The sequence below is a fragment of the Talpa occidentalis genome, unplaced genomic scaffold (assembly GCF_014898055.3).
Source record: "Talpa occidentalis isolate TD23 unplaced genomic scaffold, MPIMG_talOcc4v2.1 talOcc4.2, whole genome shotgun sequence".
NCBI classification, from domain to species: Eukaryota; Metazoa; Chordata; class Mammalia; order Eulipotyphla; family Talpidae; genus Talpa; species Talpa occidentalis.
Genome location: NW_023602073.1, coordinates 138,155,721 through 138,178,578, shown reverse-complemented (window position 1 = coordinate 138,178,578; position 22,858 = coordinate 138,155,721). Strand labels below are relative to the sequence as shown.

The 22,858-nt window shown below is 41.9% G+C and overlaps 1 protein-coding gene across 3 annotated transcripts in view; it reads left to right on the top strand.

The window, feature by feature from the left end:
• Positions 1-22,539, top strand: part of EPM2A (EPM2A glucan phosphatase, laforin) — a 67,829-nt gene extending 45,290 nt beyond the window's left edge. For 2 of the 3 annotated variants that reach the window (XM_037520527.2, XM_037520526.2), the window contains exons 3-4: positions 14,407-14,648; positions 22,046-22,352. In XM_037520527.2, coding sequence (XP_037376424.1) covers positions 14,407-14,648; positions 22,046-22,323 — 520 coding nt within the window. In that variant the 3' untranslated portion in view covers positions 22,324-22,352. Of the gene's footprint in view, positions 1-14,406; positions 14,649-22,045 lie in introns of all 3 variants that reach the window. The other variant, XM_037520525.2, reaches the window with a different exon arrangement.
• Positions 22,540-22,858: the final 319 nt, after the last annotated feature.

Below are 22,858 nucleotides of genomic sequence, written 5' to 3'. Positions count from 1 at the left end.
TAAAGATATCACCAAGAAATTCTAGTGTGCAGCCAGGGTCAGGAGCCACTGCTCCTGAATCAGATTTGTTATTGTCTGCTAAATGTATCCACCGGCTTCAACAGCTAGCATTTAAAATACTACATGGCATGAAACGAAACTTATGGCTATGGTCCACAGGTTGTAATTAATAAAAATGTGATCACATTCCAAGCATGAGTGGAACTTTATTATTGCAGATAAATTGTCCCAGAGGCTATAATATTCAATCAGTTTTATGTGAGTAGGACCTTTGATTTGACATGCATAGTTGCAGAACCAGGCTGACCAAAAAAACAAGCAAGCAAGCAAGCAACCTCAGGGATTTTGATAGGTCTCTGCAAATGTATAGGCTGAAATCGAGCTGGCCTCTGCCTTTTGTGTGGCCTTTAATGCCTGACTTTTTTTTTTTTTAAGATTTATTTATTTATGCAAGCACTGGGTACAGCACAGGAGGGTGAGAGAATTCACCAGAGCCAGAACAGGGAGCAGAACAGGCAGACTGATGAAATACACTGCTGAGGGGAGCAGCGGGCACGGCAGGAGATGTCTGCGCACCATGTGGGACCCTTGCTGGCGGCCGGGGATCGAACTGGTGCTTCTGAGGCTGCGGGCAGCTTCGCAGCCCAGCGCTCAACCGCTGCTCCACTGGGGAGGCCCTGCCTAACACTTTAGGTAGAAGAAACAAGTATTTTCAAGGACTAGGTTTTGTCACCACCTTCACCTACTTACAAAATATTATAACCATTTATAATAGAATTTAGAAAATGAAATCATGCAAAGGAGAAGAATTTGGGATAAAAATAACCACAGATGAGAAGGAGTGGAATAGAAAACCAGGGACTTGAGACGGTCTAATTACTACTATTGAACTCTAAATTTGTCTCTAAATTCTCTGGCAGTTAAGGCAAAAAAAGGAAACATGTTGAATTACATAGCTTTATGTTCTGGCTAAAAACAGTTTTCACATTTATCTAGCAGAGAAAATTGTTATTTTTGAACTAATTTTAACCAGTAATTTAACACATATATCTTTGGGACAACACAGTTGAAAGATCTTTCCCACAGTTTCCCAAAAGTCGTAGAATTGATGGTAGTTGAATGAACCATTATATAGTTGAATGAACCAAATATCTTGAGTTAGTGAATTCATTTCTCTAGTTTTTCGTTCACTCGTTCATTTACTCATTCAATGACCTTTTTTTTTTCTTGGTAACTTTTTAAAATTGAGGTGACATTAGTTTAAAATACTGATACGGCTTAGGGGTGTAGGTTCACACCTCCTTGGATGTATGTTACCACATCACACCCTCTGAAGCCTCATAATCCTCCACCATTCATTTATTAAGCCTCCTCCCTCTTGTGTCCTACTCCCCATGCTCTCCCTCCAAGGACCTCAATTCTAAAGTCATATTTCTAAATGATACATTTATTTTTAAGTCTAACCTGATGCTGGATCTGCTGGTAATTTGGGTACTGTGGTGATCAGTAAGACATCACTGTTAGTCCCTAGGAACTCAAGGTTACAAAGGAGGAAATGCTCAGGAAAACCACCATTTCACATTGAGAAAGGATAGGGCCTAAAATAAGGTATGTGGTCATTCATCTATACCTTTGAGAAAGATGACATGTTATAGGAACACAAAGAAAAAAGCCAAAAGATTTGGGGCATCAGGAAAGACTGGGTGTGTTTAATTGGATAGATGAGCCATGAGAATGAATTCCAAGAGGAAGACCTGCGGGATAAGAAGGAGTGGAGAGAGAGTGTATGGTGCTTCAGGAGAGATATAAATATCTCCCCTAAATTGGAGGGTAGGGTTAATCTAGGATATGGCGTTAGAGAAGATGTAGGGCCAGATCCTAAAGGGTCAGGCCAAAGTCTTGAAAATTCTTTTTTTTTTTTTTTAAAGTAAGTTATCTGTGTATATTTTACATTATTAGGCTTGAGAATTCATATAAAATTGATGTGTAGTCACTTTTTGGGGAGACACATGATCAGAGTTGTGTTTTAGAAAGATCACTCTAGCTAAAGTGTGGAAGGGAGATAGACTGGGAGGGCACTTAGGTGACTGGTGTAGTTCACTTTTTGAGTGCTGAAGATCTGAAGGAAAATAATGGTTAAAGAGAACTGGGGGCAGAGATTGACTTCCATGACTGGCTTAGTGACTTTGGGCAAAGTGGGAAGTTACATTTTTTATTTAGGTGACTGGGAAGCTTGTGGCACAATTCATACAGAGGGAGAACAATAAAGAGACTTAGTTTGTGGGTTGGGAGCAAAGTGGAAGATGGTGAATATGACTTCAGTTGAATCTTAAGGGGTAGTGAGTAGAGACGTCTAACAGAGCAGTGAAGTCTGAACTGAAAGGAATAGATTAAGAAGTTATGAACATGCATGGCCATTATAGATGCCAGTGTATATTAGTGAAGTAGCTAAGAGTGTATAAATTGAAGAGAGGTCAGAAAAGGCTGGAAAGGACATGGGGTTTATGAAGGAGAAAGAAGCATGCTAAGAATATACTAAGAGTATATGGTGTAATGGAAGTACTCAACAGAATACTTGCTACCACCCAGAGATGTAATTTGCCACAGAGCTAGAAAGTGTCCATTAAACTGTCACTGTGAAATGTCAATTGCACCAGATACGACATTATAGGTGTTGATTCTCTGGCTGCTGAACTGAAGTCTCTTAACGGAAGGCTTTGCATATAGCTTATGTTGTTTCAGGGACAGGTGATTTAGATATCAGGGTGTTTCAAAACTTGGAGACCCAAACATAACTCCATCTACTTAAATGCAGTTGTGAAGACAGAATAAGTTTCTTCAAAGGCACATGTTGAGTTACTCCATTCTCTCTACCTGTAGTCCAGCCTGATTCTAAGTCATAACTATCCCATGAGTCCGCTCTCTTTCTCTATACCTTCTGTTGTACCTCCTGCCTAATCCATTTTCTATGTAATAGCAAGAGTCCCCTTTTAAAATTCTAAAATAAGTCAGTACAACTCCTCTATTCAGAAATTCGTCATTATGTCTGCAATGGTTTTTTGTTATTATACAACTTCCCTACCACATCAGGTAAGGCCTGGCTTGGGCTTCTCAGGCTTTCTCATGACACATATACAGTCCTTGTTTGCCTCACTCCACATCTCTAGGTTTCTCTTTAAAAGTACACCTCACCTCTTCTCCACACGAGACTATTACACATCTCACCCCTTTTCCTGTGTCAGATTTTGGTTTTAATGTCGTTTTTCAGAGAGAACTTTCCTAATCATCTTATCTGAAGTCTAGTTATCCTCTGATTCTCCATTTAAACTCCTTGTTTATGTCCTCAATAGCACATCACAAGTTAATTTAATGAACTTTGTACATTTTTTTAAAGATTTATTTATTTATACAAGAACTGGGGTACAGGTCAGAGGCAGGGGAGGGTGAGAGAATTCACCAGAGATAGAGTGGGGAGCAGAACAGGCAGACAGACCGAAGACACTGCTGAGGGAAGCATCGGGTGAGATAGGAGAGGTCTGCCATGCCATATGGGTTTCTCCCTGGCCGGCCAGGAATCGAACCCGCGCTGCAGAGGCTAAGGACAGCTTTACAGGGCAGCGCTCAACCCGCTGCGTCACCGGGGAGGCCCACTTTGTACATTCTTATTTTATATTATTACTTTGTCTTCTGCCTGTCTTCTTCAAAGAAAGTAGGCTCATGTTAAGCCATATCTAATGACTAGCTTGCCTCATTGTTGGGAGGCTGACAAAAAGTAGGCTTCCTGCCACATTTGTCAAATAGATTAAAACAAATACAAAAATATTCACATGTTAAATTTTTTATTACTTTCTTGATCTTCTGTGGTTCCTAATTCATTATGCAAGTGAGCAATTTTAAACAAATCCGTTCAAGTTCATTATGTGAAAAAATTGTTAAACATGCTGTTTAATTCTTTCAAGGAATGCTCCACACTGGAAACAAAATTAACAAGCCAAAGAATATTTTAATGGAATATTTTGTTGAAATTTGAATCAAGGTAGCCAGTGGAGGCTGCAAGCTTAGTTATTTCTCTCAATTTTTGTGATACTTTGTGATTCACTTTTGAGAAAGTGAAGAATGCTTAGTTTCCTTATTCACTGCAATGTCTGCCAATATGGCATATCAGCCAAACAAATGCTCAAAAACAAGAAAGCCAAACTCTCTTGGATTCAAAGTGTGAAGGAATTATGAGTCTGAGAAAGAAAGGAAGAAACTGTGAGTCTCGCACATTTCAACTGATTCTTCACTGAAGTCCATTCTCTGAACACCAAACAAAGGGGCACAAGACTTACTGTATTTATCAAAACTAGTCACCTTAGAAATGTACAACCGAGTAATTGGGTCAAGAAGGAAGCCCAAATACCTCATCTAGGGGACCTGATGATCTCTTCTGTCACGTTGGAGGTGCTCAGGTGATGGATTGAAGTACGTGAGTAAAGGGGGTAGGTGGGTAGTATTGTGTATAAGAGAACAACCAGGGAGTCACAAAACATGTTAATTATATTTATTTATATTTATAGAATGTCAGATATCATGAAAGTTGAAAAATGTTAAAAAATCTTTCCATAGTCACCCTATGGGTGGATATTTGAAGAGCCTGCATAACTGGATGCCTATATTTTAAGTCTGATATATAGACCTTGTGTTATTTTCCTGGGGTTTCTATTACAAAGTGTCATAGACGGGGTGGCTTAAACAACAGAATATTGTTGTCCTACAGTTTTCTGGAGGCTGTGTATCTGAGATCAATGTGTCTGCAGGGTTGATTCATTCTGTGGCTACGAGGGAAGGTTCTGCTCCAGGCCTTTGTCCTTGCCTTGTAGACTTATGCTGGCTTTTCCTGTATCTTCAGTTGTCTTCTCTCTGTGCATGTCTGTACTGAAATTCACCCTTCTTATAAGGACAGCAGTAATATTAGGGTATAGCCTGCCCTAGTGACTTCCTTTACACTTGATTCCCTCTGTTGAGACCCTAATCTCTAAGTACTGGGGTGGGGGAGTTGTATGTCACAAAATCAACAAACATTTTTGGGAAACCCAATTCATCTCATAATACTTTCCATAATTAATTTAATGAAATGGCATTTTATAATACAGAAAAATTAAAGACTATAAGTCAAAGATATTTGCTTCACGTGGCTATATAACATCAGAAAGTCTAAGAAACTCTACTGATAAAAATTAGTATGTATATACTCAATCCATTATGTGACCCATGAGCAAACTATCACAAAACTATATTTTAATAAAAAAGTTAATTAGTACCACTCTTTAAATTAGAATTTGTCTTTGAGCAGTTAGTTATTCAGCCTTAACTGGAGTCTGTTACAGCACACCCTTTTGGGGTAGAAATTTGACATTAATAATGTAACACTTGACACCAGAGGACAAGTTTCTAGCAGAAGGAGCTATCTGTGCTAATGAAGCTTGGTGCTTAGTGAAGGTTGGTTTTAAAGTTTCTCTTGCTTTCCCACTAATGAGATCTAAATTACAGGGCTGATAGACTTTTTTTCTTTACCCATTATTTAAAAGCCAGATTTTAATTTCACATTGAATTGCTCATAAAATATTAAATAAGGTAAATGCAGCATAATTATCTAACTTAGGAAATATGCTAATCTTGTTTTTTGCTCTGACATTCATAGCACGATTTTTAAAAGAATCTCAGCAAAATCTATTTTCTCCATCTTTGAAATGGTGCTGTGTTTGTATGGCTAGAAAAAGGGTGCTAAATTCACTTGTTGTCTCTTGGAGAGATAATAAACAAAAACCTATGCTCATACATCGATCCCTTCATCCCTGTGGTTGTCTTAACTTTTATAGTTTATATGAGCAAAAAATAATGCTAATTTTCACCTTTAGGAAAAGGTTAATCTGCCATTTCTCATGGCTATTAGTGGCAGGAACTGTGATGTGGAGTCCATGAATAGTCTTGTCTCCTGATCTTTTTTGTCTTTTCCACACCCTCCTCCTGTAGATACCCTGTGGTGTTTTTTGCAAAGTGCTTGGATGCTCTTTCTGCCTGATGTACTCATATTGCCAGGGAGGCCTCCTTTGATTGACAGCTGAGATGGAGCAAGTGGGCTCTGATTCACTTGCCTCAGTAGCTGTTATATCACAGGCCACGGTCTGACAGGTGAAACAAATGGTATAGTGTTGTGATGTGATTATCTGGAACCGCAAATCCAGATTCACTCAAATGCAGTGAATTGATTTTTTTTAAAAAAAGATTTATTTTATTTATTTTATGCATGTAAGAGCTGGGGTGTAGGCCAGAGGTGTGTGTGTTGGGGGTAGGGGGTGGTGGTGAAAGGATTCACCAGAGACAGAGTGAGGAGCAGAACAGGCAGATTGACTGAAGCACACTGCTGAGGGGAGCAGCAGGCGAGATAGGAAAGGTCTGCTGTGCCCTGTGGGTTAGCTCCCTGGCCAGGATTGAATTTGTGCTACAGTGGCTGTAGATAGCTTCATAGTGCTGAGACTTAACCCCTTGTGCCACCAGGGAGTAACCCCCACCCCATAGTTAATTGAATTTTGACTTGCAGTCCAGTTTCCAGAATGCCAGTCACCTATTTCTTAAGACTTAGCAAAATTTTAATAGAATTAGCATGGATTTTATTTAAATTCCATCTTGTGGAGTCATAGCAAAATCCAAGTTAATAATTTTTTTTTCCTACAAAAGTACATTCTGTTTTTTTATTTGTTTTATTTTTATATTCCCCATACAATTGCACCCCCCTTATTTTGACCCTAAACCCTCCAAAAGTACATTCTTAATGTATAGAGGTATATTAAATATTTGTCATAACTCAGAAGTAGATTTAGCTTTGACTTTTTAGAAGAAAGTAAGCATTAAACACATGGACACACATTCTTGCAACTAGTCTCTCACAACAAATAGTTTTTCATTCCTCACTCTGTCTATGAATAATTTGTATTCTTGAAACTGTTTTTGGAGAAAGGCAAAAACTTGACTTTGCATGTACATGCACAGAGCTGAACAAGTTCACATCTTCTCATATCTATATTTTTTACTGCTATTAATAGTTATTAACATGTACAGATTGGGCTTCTCCTTCCTATTTATTGAGATCTACTAGGTTAGTGGTCCTGAAATATGGTCAAATCTGTGTGTATATGCTAGTATGCTAGTATGTATGTAAGCTTACATACACACATAGGTACATACCACAAAATCTGTTTAGTTTCTCAAAAAAACCAAAACAATACAAAAATTATGATTCAGGCCACTGAATCGTATGACTCACTCTAGAGCCAGTTTATAAGTATCTCTGGAGTACATCCTGGTAATAGACGTTTTCACGTAAGTACACCATGGGACTTGGATGCAAAGCCAAGCTTGGGAATTTTTGTCGTGGGTTGACTGAGTGTCAATAGCCATTTGATAGAATGGTTTTCCTTTGCCATTTCCAAATCTGTGGTGGAGCTACCCAAAATCTCTGAGATAACTCAGGATCAATAAATTAATTCTCTGGAAGTTTTACAGTGTAATTTACAATATAATTGCAAGCTTTATTTTTTTATTCCATTATTAAGTCTTTGAAGTCTGATACATATTGCATTAAAACTACAGGGGATTTTTATTCCCTAAATTCTATATTTCAATAACTTGTTTCCATCCTAAAAATATCTCTTGATTTAAAAAATTGTTTAAAGTATCATTGACACCAAAAGAAGATTAAGAATAAGATGAGATGAATAAAAATTGATTTTTACTGTTGTCAAATTGCTCTCTTTTGAATAAATAAGTAAAAGTTTAATTGCTATTTAGAAAGTACATCATGCATCTTGTTATAACCAGGGTATCATGTAAGCAGAAATATATCACCTACTACTAGAGACACAGACTGAAATTGGAGGGACATAAAAAGCTCTTTAGCTGTCAGAGTAAGCAGAATCCATTGATTTGTGTGTTTCCAGCAAGTCCAGGTTCTGTCTTCAAACCCCACATGGTGGTTCAGTACAATATATAAATTTTTTTCCTTCAATACAGTGCTTGTTTTCATAATTTGTCCTCAGTTATCTCTAGCATAGAACATCTTGATGAAAATGTCAGGAATTATTTTATACTCAGGCATTATTTTATATTTCTTAAATATGAACTCTGACTTCCAGCATTTCTAGAGGAGGAATTAATTATGCTGTAAGGAAGTTGGAAATATTTGATTCAGAAACTCATGTTTATATGTGTGGGTATGGATTTCAAGGGCTCATTTCCATCAGAAACTTGGTGTGGGAAATATATATGTTAATGTACCAACTTTGGGACCATTTTGCTTTGATTTGTTCTTTGTCTCCTGAGGTTTCTAGGTAGTTTAAATACACTTGAAGGCCAGGAAGGAATATGATGGTAGAATAACATCTTGCAAGCAGTGTGTTATGATTCTCTGTTTGGAATTCTGACTCTAGTTTGGGATTCTGATTTCTTATATTGCAGGCTCAAATGTCCTGATTGACCCTTTGGATATCTCTATGAACTATTCTTTTGTCTTTATGCAAGAATCTTGCATGCTACCATTTTTTTTTTATTACTAGCTAAACATTTCAATGCTCCTTACTCACAGAATATAGTATTTAAGAGAAATCTGGGTTATATGTGGAATTTAACTTGTGTGTCATGAGTTTTTAATTTTAATATTTTACTAGTCCACTTTACGATTTTGCTAATAAAAATCCATTCCTGTTCAATGGGTTTTATTTCTTGGTTATGTAACTTTTCCAGCTTAGGGTACTTGAGTATGCTTCATTAAACCTCATCGTACAGGTATTGTAGTCCAACACTGCCTCCTACTGGATTACTGGAGGAGGAATCTAGGGACTAATGTAAGAAGGGATGGAACATTCAGATAGAGGTAGGTTATGGCTCTCATTCAAGGACGAGAGAGAGAGAGAGAGAGAGAGAGAGAGAGAGAGAGAGAGAGAGAGAGAGAGAGAGAGAGAGCAGTGACCTAGAAGGTGTGAGTGTTTATTCTACCAAGACTGAATACTCAGCTAACAATGGCCAGATTAAGCACGTCCCTTGGACACTCTTTAATTAAGTATTCCTGCTAAAGGTCTTTCTCTTAGAATAGAGAATTCCCAATGGAGTAGCTGAGAATTCTCTGAGGTCAGGAATAAGGTGAAAAGACTTTTGTGTTTCATGTTCCTCTTTACAACACCATGAAGTCTTTCTTGGGTTTCTAGCCTTTCTCTTTATTTAAAATTTTATTGCCTTTATTTTTTTCCATCATAATCCTCAGTAAGTCACAAGAACATTTCTAGTAACCCATTAGATTAGAGCCCAAAAAGCAATAAATCATTTCTTTATCCTCTTCTGGAGGGTAAGTGGGATTCATGATTTAGACACAGTGCTAGACCTTGTGACTTATTTTCGTTGAGTATAGGTAATACCCATATTTGAGGATTAGTCAGTTGCTTTCCTATTAACATCAACATTGGAAAAAAACAAAAAAAAAAACTCAAGTTAGATTTCATATAAAAATAGGGTGAATATTCTTTATTTTGCAGCATTCAAACAAAGGGTACACAGAACAATGAAAAATTAGTTCCATGACCATTACAAAACAAAGTAAATTATTAAATAAGTAAGTTACAGTAACTAGACCAAGACCCCACTTACATTTATTGTGCATCCACTAACATCAGTCCTATTCGAATACCCTAATTGTTTTTACATAAAAGCACTTTTATTCAAACCAAGCAGATAATACCTTTATAAACTTTATTATTTTTCAACTGAAATATATTTGGCATATAACACTGTAAATTTAAGGCTATTAAACAGCAGGTTAAGTTGATACATTTTTATACTATAATATGATTGCATTGTAGCAATTCACACATCTGTCGCATCACTAAATATCCTTTCTTTCTGGTGATTGACATAACTAAGTTCCATCCTCTTAGCAAATTTGACATGATAAAACAATGTTGTCCATATTCACTATGCCTCTAATTAGTTCTCTAAGTCTTACTACTTGTTGCAAGTTTGTATCCTAAAGAGCTATCTGTCCTGTCCTTCTGGCCCCCTTCCCATGGTAACCACATTTTATTCTCTGTTTTTATGAGTCTGGCTTTTTTAGATTCCATGTAGAAGTGAACCACACAGTACTTGTCTTTTTCTGTCTGACTTATCTCATGGAGCATAATGTGCTCAAGGTCTATTGATGTTCTTATAAATGGCCAGATAGCGTCCTCTCTAATGACTGAGTGATAGTATTTATAAACATTAATTAATATATTATTACATATAGTATATTATTATACATAGCATATATATTGTAGTATATAATATACACATACATATATCTCACATTTTTTTAAAGCTTTATTTATTTATTTATACAAGCACTGGGTACCGTCAGAAGCACAGGAGAGAATTCACCAGAGCCAGAGTGGGGAGCAGAACAGGCAGACTGACGAAGTACACTGCTGAGGGGAGCAGCGGGCACAGCAGGAGAGGTCTGTGCAACATGTGGGACCCTTGCTGGCAGCCGGGGATCGAACTGGTGCTGCAGAGACTGCAGGCAGCTTCGCAGCCCAGCACTCAACCACTGCACCACTGGAGAGGCCTCACATCTTCTTTATTCATCTTTTAAGTCTTTGATAGGTCTGAGGTTGTTTCCATAACTAGGCTATTGTGAATAATGCTACAGCTAACATGCATTTGCAGATATCACTTCAAGATTCTGTTTTCATTTCCTTTGAGTATATATCTAGAAGCGCAGTTGCTAGGTTATATGGTAGATGTAGTGTTAATTATTTGAAAAACCTCCATATTTTCTTCCACAATGGCTGAACCAATTTACACTCCTCCAGCAGTGTCCAGGTCCTCCATTTTCTCCATATCCTCACCGACACATTATCTCTTCTTGTTGACAAGAGACAAATCCATTATTTAATGGCATTTACTCATTATAAAATTCCTATGAATTCGTTATTTTTATATCCATTTAAAAGATAAGCACATCAAAGTCTCAGAGATGAAAAATAACTTGGCCTGATGCCAGACAATTATTACTAAGTGCTTTAAAAATATTGTGCTAGAATTGGCATGTGAACTCGACTTTTCTGGCTTGTGTCTAGTAACTTCCCACTATACACACTAATGATACTGCAGTGCTAATATTTGGGCTTTTGCTTCATTCTTTAGATCTCTTCATACACATACATACATTATTTTGAAATATGGCACGGAATATCATATAATCATCAAAATGGCATAATGATGAGCCACAAACTCTGTGTCACATATGTTGGTCTAATTCCTGCTCCACACTCCCTTTCCCCCTATAAATAGTAGGAATGCTGTGCCACTGTAATTCTCCTAAGCCAAGGCTTCTTATCTTTGGTACTATTGACACTTTGGATTAGAAAATTTTTTGTCATGGGTAATGTGTGCACTGTAGCCACATTCCTCTGTCTGCTTCTTGCCAGTAGGTTCATCCAATGTGTCAATTAAAAAAGTCCCCATAGTCATTGCTAAATCTCCCTGGAAAACAAAATTGTCCCTGTTGAGTATGACTGCTCTCTATTCCATATGAAAGTAACTACATTAAAGTGTAGCCCTCTATTTAGTTTCTTTCCTGCATACTAGGGAGTTCAAGCAATGAATTACCTTGGTGTTATATAGTCAGAACTAGTCAGGCTACACTGTGGTAACCAACAGTGCCCAAATTGGTTGCCACAGCCATGAGCTCTCCAGGGAAGCTGTCTTTCTGAGTTGATTTAGCATTTCAGGTAACTCAAGACTCCCAGCAGCTTGGCATCCACATGTGCTTCCAGACAGAGAGAACATGGAGAATCATACGTAAGGTCTCTAATACCTCTGGAAGTAACACAAGTTGATTCAGCTTACTTTTTTTTTTTAAGATTTATTTATTTATACAAGCACTGGGTATAGTCAGAAGCGCAGGAGGGTGAGAGAATTCACCAGAGCCAGAGCAGGGAACAGAACAGGCAGACTGATGAAGTACACTGCTGAGGGAAGCAGCGGGCGAAGCAGGAGAGGTCTGCGCGCCATGTGGGACCCTCGCTGGCGGCCGGGGAGCAGTTGGGGATCAAACCGGCACTGCAGAGGCTGCGGACACCTTTGCAACCCAGCGCTCAACCACTGCGCCGCCAGGGGAGGCCCATCAGCTTACTTTTTGACAAGAGCAAATAAAATGGCTGTGACTAACTTTGAGGTGAGAGGAAGTTGAGTTCTTTGTGCTGGACAGGGGTGATGTGGAGAACCAGTGATCATCCGTGATGTCTGCATTGTTATCTGATAACGTGCCCACACACCCTATATGGGACCTGCAATGTTCTATGTGACATTGTTAGTGTGCAGGATGAGAGGTACCCAGGGACCTCCAAATCTGCACACTGTAAAAAGTTTCTGCCACCTACCACATAAAGACAAAGCATACTCTTAGTGTGAAAGAATATTAATAGGATAGTGTGCATAGCAAGAGAAGAAAGAATAATAGTTTCCTAAAGAAACACCCAAAGTTTCCCATCCCCTCCTGAGTAAATGCCCAGCCAAAAAGGGTTGACCCAAAGTGGGGCCACTGAGGCCCAAAAGCTTCTCACAAGTCTTGAGGCACCTTCTGGTGGGGACCTATAGGAAAGGGGCGAAAGGGACCAGGCAAGTCTGGGGTAAAAGGAGCAAAATCAAAGTGAAAATCAAGGTAATGGGTTTCTCCCCTATGTCTCTTCTGAGAGTCTCTACCTGTCTCTACTCCATGTGTCTCCTTCCATGTCCCCCAAGTCCCTGGTGCAAGTCCAAAGCACAGAAGCAAGTGGGTCTTCTTCATGTGTCTCTGCTTCCCATGTCCCCGCCAGTCTTCACCTGAAACCCTGCTTCCCAGTCCCTCCAGCTTCTCCTCCTGGCTCAGCTCCATCCTAGGTGGAGGTAGGTAGGGCCAGAACCTGGAACCACCCCATTTTATGGAGATTACACAGTTACAACATAATTCAAATAAAGTTTGAATAATAATACCCATTAGTTCTTGAGATAATGTACAGATGTGAAAATAACTATTGAACAAAACAATATATACCATATACAATAGATTATTATGAAATGCATTAATTTACATATTTATTTAGAAATATTTACATTTTATGCTTTTAAGTTTCCAATTAAAGAGTGTGGCGGGCCTCCCTGGTGGTGCAAGGGGTTAAGTACTGCTCTATGAAGCAATCCACAGCCTCTGCAGCACGAGTTCAATCCCTGGCCGGCCAGGGAGAAACCCACATGGCGCAGCAGACCTCTCCTGACTCTCCTGCTACTCCCCTCAGCAGTGTACTTTGGTCAGTCTGCCTGTTCTGTTCCCCACTCTGTCTCTGGTGAATCCTCTCACCCCCCACACCTCTGGCCTGTGCCCCAGCTCTTATATGCATAAATAAATAAATCTTTTTTTTTTTTAAAGAGTGTGGTATGTCTATTTGTTGTTGTTTTTTTCATAATGGTTCCATTAAAATTTAAGGGTTCTTTCTGGTTAGATGTATTCTTAGATGCTTTATAGTTTTGTTATTTTTGAATGATATCTACCCCTCTGCCTCCCCCACCCCCATACATGCCCACGTACACTTCGCTTCTCTCTGGCTAAGGTGAAAAGGTATTTGATGTTTGTATATTTCCCCCATCCAGATAGCTTAGTCTTAATACTTTGAATACTTTGCATAGCTTTTGCAATTGAATCTTTAGGGATTTGGCTTCTAAACCAGCAGGATCAATATTACCTAGAAACTCATTAGAAATATAAATTCTTGGACTTTCCATCCAGATTTCTTCTTATCTTGTATCATTAGAGGAAACATGTAGAGCTGTGCTGAGTACTAATGGAAATAATCTTGACTTTGATTTTACTTGAAAGAAGTTTGTGGCATGTCAGTTGCTGGTATTCAGCATGTACAAAGGTCTCATACTACTTAAATTTTTATATAGAATTTTTAACAGGAACGACTGTGGGATTTTAGCAAATGTTTTCCAGAATGTACTGATATCATCATGAGAATTTTGCCTTTAATTTGTTATCATTTGAAATATATGTTGATGACTTCTTTAATGTTGAATGATGTTGAACCATACATTAATTGAACAAAGAAAACTGTTATATTGTGAGACTTAGTTTGCTTATACCTCTTTCCTGTCATTCTTGTTAACCGGATTATTTATTTTCCCCAAAACATTACCCACATTATTTTCTTTCAATAATAATATTGGTTCTCATATTGTGGCTATATCTTCTTCTGTGCCAGATTTAAAGGTTAATTGCATTTTAATACTATATGTTTTATGCATCTCTTCAGACCTCAAATTATCACAACAATAATAGTTGACTCCATGTGTTCTTATTAGAATTCTACCAAATATCTGGCTAGGCAGCTGCCCTCGCCAAGTGGAACATGTAACCATCAAATTGAAGCATGAATTGGGGATTACAGCTGTAATGAATTTCCAGACCGAATGGGATATCGTACAGAATTCCTCTGGCTGTAACCGCTACCCAGAACCCATGACTCCGGACACTATGATTAAGCTCTATAAGGAAGAAGGCTTGGTCTACATCTGGATGCCGACACCAGACATGAGCACTGAAGGTGAGTGAGAAGAACCTGTTTGGCTCCTTGCTGAGTGTGTTCCAGCGAAGTCCTTGCTGTTTGCCTGCCTGGCTCTATCTATCTATCTATCTATCTATCTATCTATCTATCTATCTATCTATCTATCTATCTATCTATCTTTCTATCTATCTATCTGTCTACCTACCATCTCCCATCCCCCTCCCTCCTTTCTACAATCAAAAGACTGAAATATAAATGATAGAAGTGGAATAAAAAAAATGCTTTAGGTTTAATATGTCTAATATATATTTTTGACACCTCGACTGAGATTCTGTTCAACTTTGATTTGTTTACTCAAGAATATATTTATTGTGTATCTACTGTGTGTGTGTGTGTGGCATTGGTCTGGAAGCTGGGAGTAGAACAATGCCAAAAAGCAGAATAACTGTATGTTCCTCTTGGAGCATATAGCCCTCCAGAAAACACAAATAGTAATCAAATGGCTATAAACAGAAATTTTAAGCCATGATTTGTTTTGGTTAGAAAGATGCATAGACATTGCTGAGAGCACGTGCAGGCAAAGTCAGCCTAGGAAGGAAGGTCAGGGAAGATTTTCTTGGGAAGTAATGTTTGAGGTAAGATGTGAAGAGAGGGTGGGAGTGGGGTGAGGTCAGCTCCTGGGCAGGGGGAACAGCTTGAGGAGACTCCCTTTTGTGTAAAGCAGGGAGTGTTGTTGGAATTGAAAGGTGGCCTAGCTGTTCCTGCTCAGGGGGTGAGGGAAGAGGGAAGAGGGTGTCACAGGCCGGGGCCATATTATGGACATAAGACCATCCTAAAGCCTGGAGAGGCAGGTGGAAGGGCAAGCGTTCGGGAGATGCCAAAATAACCGATTTTCCTCCCAAGTGCTCTTTGACTGCACTGTGGAGAATGGACTGGAGGGGAGCCCAGAACAGATTCGGAGAGCCCAGGTGGGCTGTAATAGTCACTGTAATAGTCTCTGAGCGCTCATGAGACAGGTAAGGCAGCTAGGGGTCGGAGGCCCACAGGGGGCCTGTTTATGCCCAGTACAGGCTGAGCTTGTCATTGTGAGGAGGGAGTATGGTGGGTGACGTGGGTGCTGTCCAGGCAACAGAGACAAATAAGGCATCATTTTCATCTAATTCAGTTAGACAAGTTCAAAACTAATTGCAGAACAGAGAAGCCTGTGATGAGAGGAGTGAGTCATGTGCTCGAGGAGGGCCTGGCGTGGGAGGAGTACTTTCTGTGCTACAGGTTACAGGAGAGGTTACAGGAGAGGTTATGAGAGGTTACAGGAGTGTCATGGCCTATGGGGTGAGCATAGCAGGTCGATGTGGAGGGAGGAAGTGCATGCCAGGTGGAGGAAACAGCATAGGTCAAAGTTCAGAGGAATTTTAAAGGAAAGATCTGTGTTGCAGCTGGTTCAAGAGTAGGGTTCAGGAAAGGAATGGAGATAAATGAAGCCAAGAGAACCAAGCTACACCAGTAGTATCAACCAGCTGTCAGCAGAGGGCAGCAGAGAGCCATGGCACAGGCTGCGGGAATCTGGTGGTTACCATTCTGGGGGAGAGGTGGCAGGAAAAGCTTTTATCATCACCCTCTTACCTCCAGAGTTCATTATGCATTCACTCATTTAATTTCCACAATACTCAGGGCAGATGTTACGGTTGCCCCCATTTTGCAGAGGATGGTACCCATGCACAAAAATCTCAGGTGGTCCTCCCTGCAGGCTGGACCTTACCTGTCACTGGGAATGAGGCACAGTTGTTTTTTTTCCCAAAGTGAGGATGGCTGGTCACTCCTCTTTGTAACACTGACCCCAAAATGCTTGATTTAGACATGAGTTCTGTCTTTTTTTCAAAGAAAACAAAAGGAAATTTTATTTACATAGAAGAATCTAGATCATGTTTGCCTTGTCCAGTTTGTTCCCCTGGTTTCAAAACAGAGAAGGCTGTTGGGACAGTGAACTTGTGGCTTCCAGAGTGTTTCGATTTCTGCTTCTGTGATTCAGGTTGTCTGGCATTGTTACCCTGCTGGAGTGATGTGAGCTGCTAACTATGGTGCTGGCAGTGACTGCCCTGTGAGGAGGGGTTTGCCTGATAGTTTGGGTATGTGCAGAAGCTGGAAGGGACTTACCATCCCCAGAAAACCCACTGCAGTTGTGTTGAAGCCTTTTGTGGGGTCACAGAGTGACCAGGCCCCAAGGTAAGGGTGGGACATCTCCCATGTGGAGGCACCAGGAATGACAGCAAAACGAAAGCGTCACCTCAAAAAAGATGAACTCTAACACAGGGTGTCTTTGCTTCAGGATGACCCGGAAGAGTCATCAAAGGGTTAACAGCCACAGGGGACTATTTGACCAATAAATCAATCTACATGGCTCACAATATTAGCACCATGAGCATATAGATGAATTCAGATGAATATTTTTAGAACCACAGAGCAAAATCCATCTGGAAGTGCTTGGAGCTGCCACAGAACACTGTCAGAGCCGAGGAGGGAGACAGTTTGTTAGGCCCGACTGTCACCGCTGGTTGTCACAGACCCGTTACAATCAATGGTGCTGTCGATCCGCACTGTTGTACATTTTGTCACAGGCAGTGGGGTTGGCTAGGCTTTTATCTTGCTCTTTTCTTTTTTAAAAAATTCTGTCTAGGTCTTTCACCTGAGAAACCAAAAGCTCCCAAATGTAGCACTCACCTGGAAAGAGCAAATCTGCTCAGTGACATTCCGTCTTCCCTCATGTTGGGGGTACTAAGGCCGTGCCTGACCTGTGTGGGTGCAGCGCCCTCCATAGCTAATGTCCTGTCCTCCTGCCCGAGTCCTCAGCCACCCCTTGCTCACGACGGCCTCAGTTCTCCCTCTGACTCAACACTCTGAATTCAGCTCAGCCAGGAAGCAAAGTCGTTGACTTTGGAGCCACACATCGGGGCCCAACCTTGTTACCACCCAGTAACTGTGAGGGGGACAGCCTCATTCCTGCACTTGGAAAATAGGGGTGATAGGATTGTGACTTTAGAATAGGATTATTGATGTGAAAGCACTTGGGAAAATCACAGAGTTGGGACTGTATTATTAGTCCCAGATCCTTGAGTTTCTACCAAAGGATAGTACAGGTAACATGGACCTTATCTTTATTATTTTGTAAAAGTGGAAAATTCTTTGCTCACATAATAGATTCAACCGCAAATTTGTCCCTGGAGTAAGAAAGGAAAGGGGTGTGTGTGTGTGTGTGTGTGTGTGTGTGTGTGCAAGAGAGAGAGAAAGAGAGAGAGAGAGAGAGAGTTTGAGAGGGAGAGAAGTTGTATCAGGAATGATTTCTTCAGGGCCAATCTCAAGTAAACTTTAGCTACCCTTAGGGTCTTCCCCCACCCCTTATTTCAGGCCTTAATATCTTAGGCTGCTGCCCCCACTGCTGTGTCTTTGTCTCCCTCTTCACAACCTCTGCTTGCTTATTGCATGCCTTTAGGAAACTAAATTACCCTGAGTTGGATTAGCCTGAGAAGTTGTGGACCAGAAGTTAGATTAGAGGGGTCTAGTAGTATCTTAGATCAAATTGATATTATGGGTTTTTTTTTTTTTTGGTTTTTAGTTTTGGATTTAACAAATGGTATTGAGCATCTACTGACAAGCACTGTCTTAACTCTAAAGTAAGCATCACAGAAGGTAGAGTGTACTGTTCAGCCTGCACAGGGTTTAAAATTTTCAACCAAATTGCCAATATTTAAAACATTTAAAATTTTGAATATTTCACATTAAAAAATTTGCATTTTCTGTCTTACTTGAGATATTATTAAGAGTGGAAATGCCTTATCAAATTAAATTCTATATGGAAACTAAATATATAAAGCATAAAATTTAGGGATTCTGCTTTGACATCAGTTTTATTTTGTGAGCCCTAATCCTGGAGCTCCTCTTTTTCTTCCTGGGTGGGACTATCATGCCAGGTGAGTGGGGTGCAGAGAGAAACTGAGACTTCAGATTGACAGCCAGGGTGCCAATGACCTGGTAGGTTAGGAAGGGACACTGGCATAGTGGTGAAGACCAGAGGCTTTGGAGTTAGCTAGCTGGCTTTAGTAGCCATTAGGGAATAACCTTGGGCAAACCTCTGTGTCTCTCTCCCTCGGATAGAAATAAAGGGTAATAACAGTAACAACCTCGTAGTTGTTCAGAGATGGCTGTAAATGAGCTATCGCATGCAAAGTGCTTAGGCATGTTAAGGCTGTCAATAAACGATATCATGAAAGTAAGGTGAGTTGCAGTCTCTGGATGTCGAAAGAAAGAAGGGCTGTAGCTGATGGGGGTGGGGTTGATTGCCACTTCCCTGGTGCCCCGTTATATTACTTATTTATTCTTTATATTATTTAAGTCTCTGTTCTCCTGTTCATACAGGATGACTGAGTGGTTCCAGGAGACCACACATGACCCTTCCTCCTGGAAAGGCCCTTTCCTCCTGGGTGAAACCTGTGTTTAAGTTGGAAGCCTCGTGGAGCTTTACATGGAAGCTGCCATTTTTCTTCCAGGAGTATGTGTCTGGAACCTTAAACTAGCACATATCCCTTTGCAACTTCCTTGTGTGTACCTATTGCAGAAGCTTTCCAAGATGCAAAGGAAAGAGGAGATGTTGTGTCATTTGGACCTTGGTGCAGACCTTCTTTAGGGCGCCTCTGGCTAGAGCATGTTGGGAGAAGGAGTCCTGGTGGGTCTAGGTGAGCCCTGACTTGGTCAGGTCACCACACTGATGCTGACAGCAGCATACCAGGGCTGAGGCTCGACTCCTGCATGGCCCCTGTGGCCTGTTTGTGTATCAGGCATTTGAAAAAAAACTCACACTAAAGACACTTATGTTTGTTTCCTGGCAAGGCACATGATAGCTGGAGCTGCAGTGCTAACAGGGAACTTGTGACATGATGCTGGGGCAGGAGCAAGAAGAACTTAAAGCTTCCCAGATCCATTCGTGGGCCTTCCGATCCCAGCCGGTACTTTTTTAAGTCCACAGCCTCCTGGTGGAACAAAAGCCCTGCACAGGCAGACCTCACTCCCAGCAGGCAGGTCACTCAAACATAGCTTAGAGGCCTGCATTCACTGCTTCCCGCACTCAAATTGTGGATCCACGGCTCACTTCTGTCCTTGAGATGCAGTGACACTACCCTCTGGTCCATGTGACTCTGCACACCTTGTGGCTCCAGCGATATTTTACTGTCTCTGGGAGAGTCCATGAGCGAGTGACACTGTGGTAGGTGCTCCCAGCTGCAACCTCAGTGCACGCTGAGACCCATCATGGAGACAGAAAGAGTTAAAGTCTGGGGCTCAGTTCAGACTCTGAGAAATCAAGGAACACATAGGAGCTGCCGTGTCTTCACATCAGAATCCCTGGGGACCAGGCAGGGAGCAGGGCTCGATGACATGGGGCACTAGGGAGAGATGGACTCTGAGGATCTGCAAAGAGAGCCTGCTGCGAGGCTCCAGCTAGACACCTTTAAGCTGCTGTGTGGAGCCTGCAGCCTTGGACCTGTTAGTTAGAGGGGTTCACAGAACACCAGCAGCAAAAGCAGAAATTACCCTGGCAGATTCCACTTAGTTCTCTGCTCCTATCACAGAGTGGGGTGAGCCACAGCAAAGGTGGAACCCCTCTGGATGTAGAGGTAACTAGAAGGTCTTCAGACACCAGTAGGGTTGTTGGTACCACGTGTCCTAAGGTGTCCTAACCCACCTGAGTGCCTGGGTTGTGCTGGCTCCTTCAGCCCTTGCATTTTAGAGGAGAGAAGCAGAAACTTACTTGAGTGGCTCTCAAGGGAAAGTTCCAGGCTTTGGTGAAGATATGCAGTGGAATGGTCCAGGGAGAGCTCCCCTGCCTCTCCATTCATCCTGTGGGGTGACGGTGTGAAGGCTGGATAGGGCTGGTCCGTGTGGCCCCTGGAGGATCCTGTCAGGGTCCTTGTGTCCCTGTGTGGTTGAGAGCAGAGAGGAGCTAGAGACTGTCAAGTCACAGGCAGTGGTTCTAATCCAGGGGTCTCTGTAGTTCCCCTCCTTCTGCCCTTACTGAAGCAGTTTATGCTGACCCTCAACCCCACCCCAACTCCAGGTAATAGCTTTGCCCTGAGAACTTTGAGCAGATCTCCGGGGGTCCTGGAGTTTGGTTTGAGGGAGGACGAGGGAGGCTGAATCTGACAGGCCTCATGTCCCTTCACCCTCCGTGTGATGAGATTTGTGGGTCTAATGATCATGACCAATCATGAAGTGATAGTAACTATGTGGACAGTAACAGCTCTGAACCCTCTTTAATGCTCAGTGCATCGTGAGGGAATAAATAAGCCCTCGGTTACCCCATGTGTCTCAGCCACTAAGTTCGTTATATGGGACGCATGTTGAATGAAGTGAGAGGACTGCTTTCCAGCCATTCTGTTTCACATTCACCTGCAAGATGCTTTTGGATCCAGGTGACAAAACCTGTCAGTTCTCTTTGAAATCCTCTAACCATCCCTCAGATGCAAAAACCCTGTCTTTTTTTTAAATATTTTTTTCATCATTGTTCATTTTTAACAATGTTTGCTTCCCCCCACCCCCTCAGTTGCAGTCCCCAGAGAATTTCCTTCACCAATGCACCCCTGTACCATCACCTCAGTCTTTCGAGGACCAGGCCAGGCCAGACTTTTCTGTGAGGGCAACCGCATGCAGAAGCTACTCAAAGGCACAGCAGGATGCAGGGCGGACTGGGAACTGACCCCTGGGGCCATGCTCTATCTACTTTATGGCTAGCGGGTTTTTTTTTTTTTTTCTTTGTATACTTTTATTTATTTTATTTTTTTATAATAAATTTTATTTTTATATTCCCCATACAATTGCAACCCCCCCATTCTGACCCCAATCCCTCCCCTCCCGCCCCCCACCCCCCAAAAAGTGTCTCTGGTTCATAGTTTTTTGTTGATTTTGATTTTCACTTTCTTATAGTTATTCATTTTCCTGGTCCCTTATTTAAGTTTTCTAGATTCCTGCTATGAGTGAGACCATCCGGTATTTTTCTTTTTCTTTCTGGCTTATTTCGCTGAGCATGATCCCTTCCAGCGCCATCCATGTTGCTGCAAATTTTATGTGTTTATCTTTTTTGACTGCTGGGTAATATTCCATGGTGTATAAACATCCATTCCAAAGAGCACCTGCACCCCTATGTTTATAGCAGCACTGTTTACAATAGCTAAGCTTTGGAAACAACCCAAATGCCCAAAAATAGATGACTGGATCAAGAAGATGTGGCTAGCGGGTTTTGAAAGCGTCTCACGCTGTCCTTCAAATCCGAGGCACAGAGCCAATGCCAGGCTCCCCGGAGGGGCCTGCAATCTGGCCGGGGCCCAGCGCAGCGGTGGGCGGGTGACTCACGCGTGTGCAGGTGACTCACACGTGTGCTTGCTTCCCCGCAGGCCGCGTGCAGATGCTGCCACAGGCCGTGTGCCTGCTGCACGCGCTGCTGGAGCGCGGACACTCGGTCTACGTGCACTGCAATGCGGGCGTGGGCCGCTCCTCGGCCGCCGTGTGCGGCTGGCTGCGCTACGTGCGGGGCTGGCCGCTCCGCAAGGTGCAGTACTTCCTCATGGCCCGGAGGCCGGCCGCCTACATCGACGAGGACGCCTTGACCCGGGCGGAGGAAGACTTCTTCCAGAAATTTGGGAAGGTCCGCTCTTCCCTGGGCGGCGTGTAGGGGGCCATCTGCCTCCGGAGGGAGCCGGGGTGATGCGAGGCCAGCGACCCGCCACCGAGATTCTGCAGGAGCTGAAAAGACTGGTCTCCCCCAGACCCCTCGGGCATGGAGCTGGCTGTTGTTAGGCTTTGGTTGAGCTGCACCTTTGAAATGTTGTGCAAAGGCAGTAAGAGATTGACATGGGAGAAAAAGCTGGAGCCTGGAGCAGGCCTGGGGTCTGGCACCGGGTGCCTGCAGGTGCCCGGCCTGCAGGGCTGCGCCGGCCTGCGCAGGCTTCCAGGTGCCCGGTTGCGCTGTCTGGTGGTGTGATGGGGCAGAAGAGAGCAGGGGGTTTGTGTGGATTTCATCACGCGTGTGCTCGCACTTGCAGACATGCGCACAGCTTTTCTGCTAAACTGAAAGGAAGTTGGAAAATGAGAATTGTCACTTGCTAAAGAAGGAAATGAGGGCAGAAGCCTGAACCCCGATGCAGCTAAGAGCTCGATATAATCAGAAAACGATGCTTTTTCTAGACTTTGCTCAGCACCGCGATTTG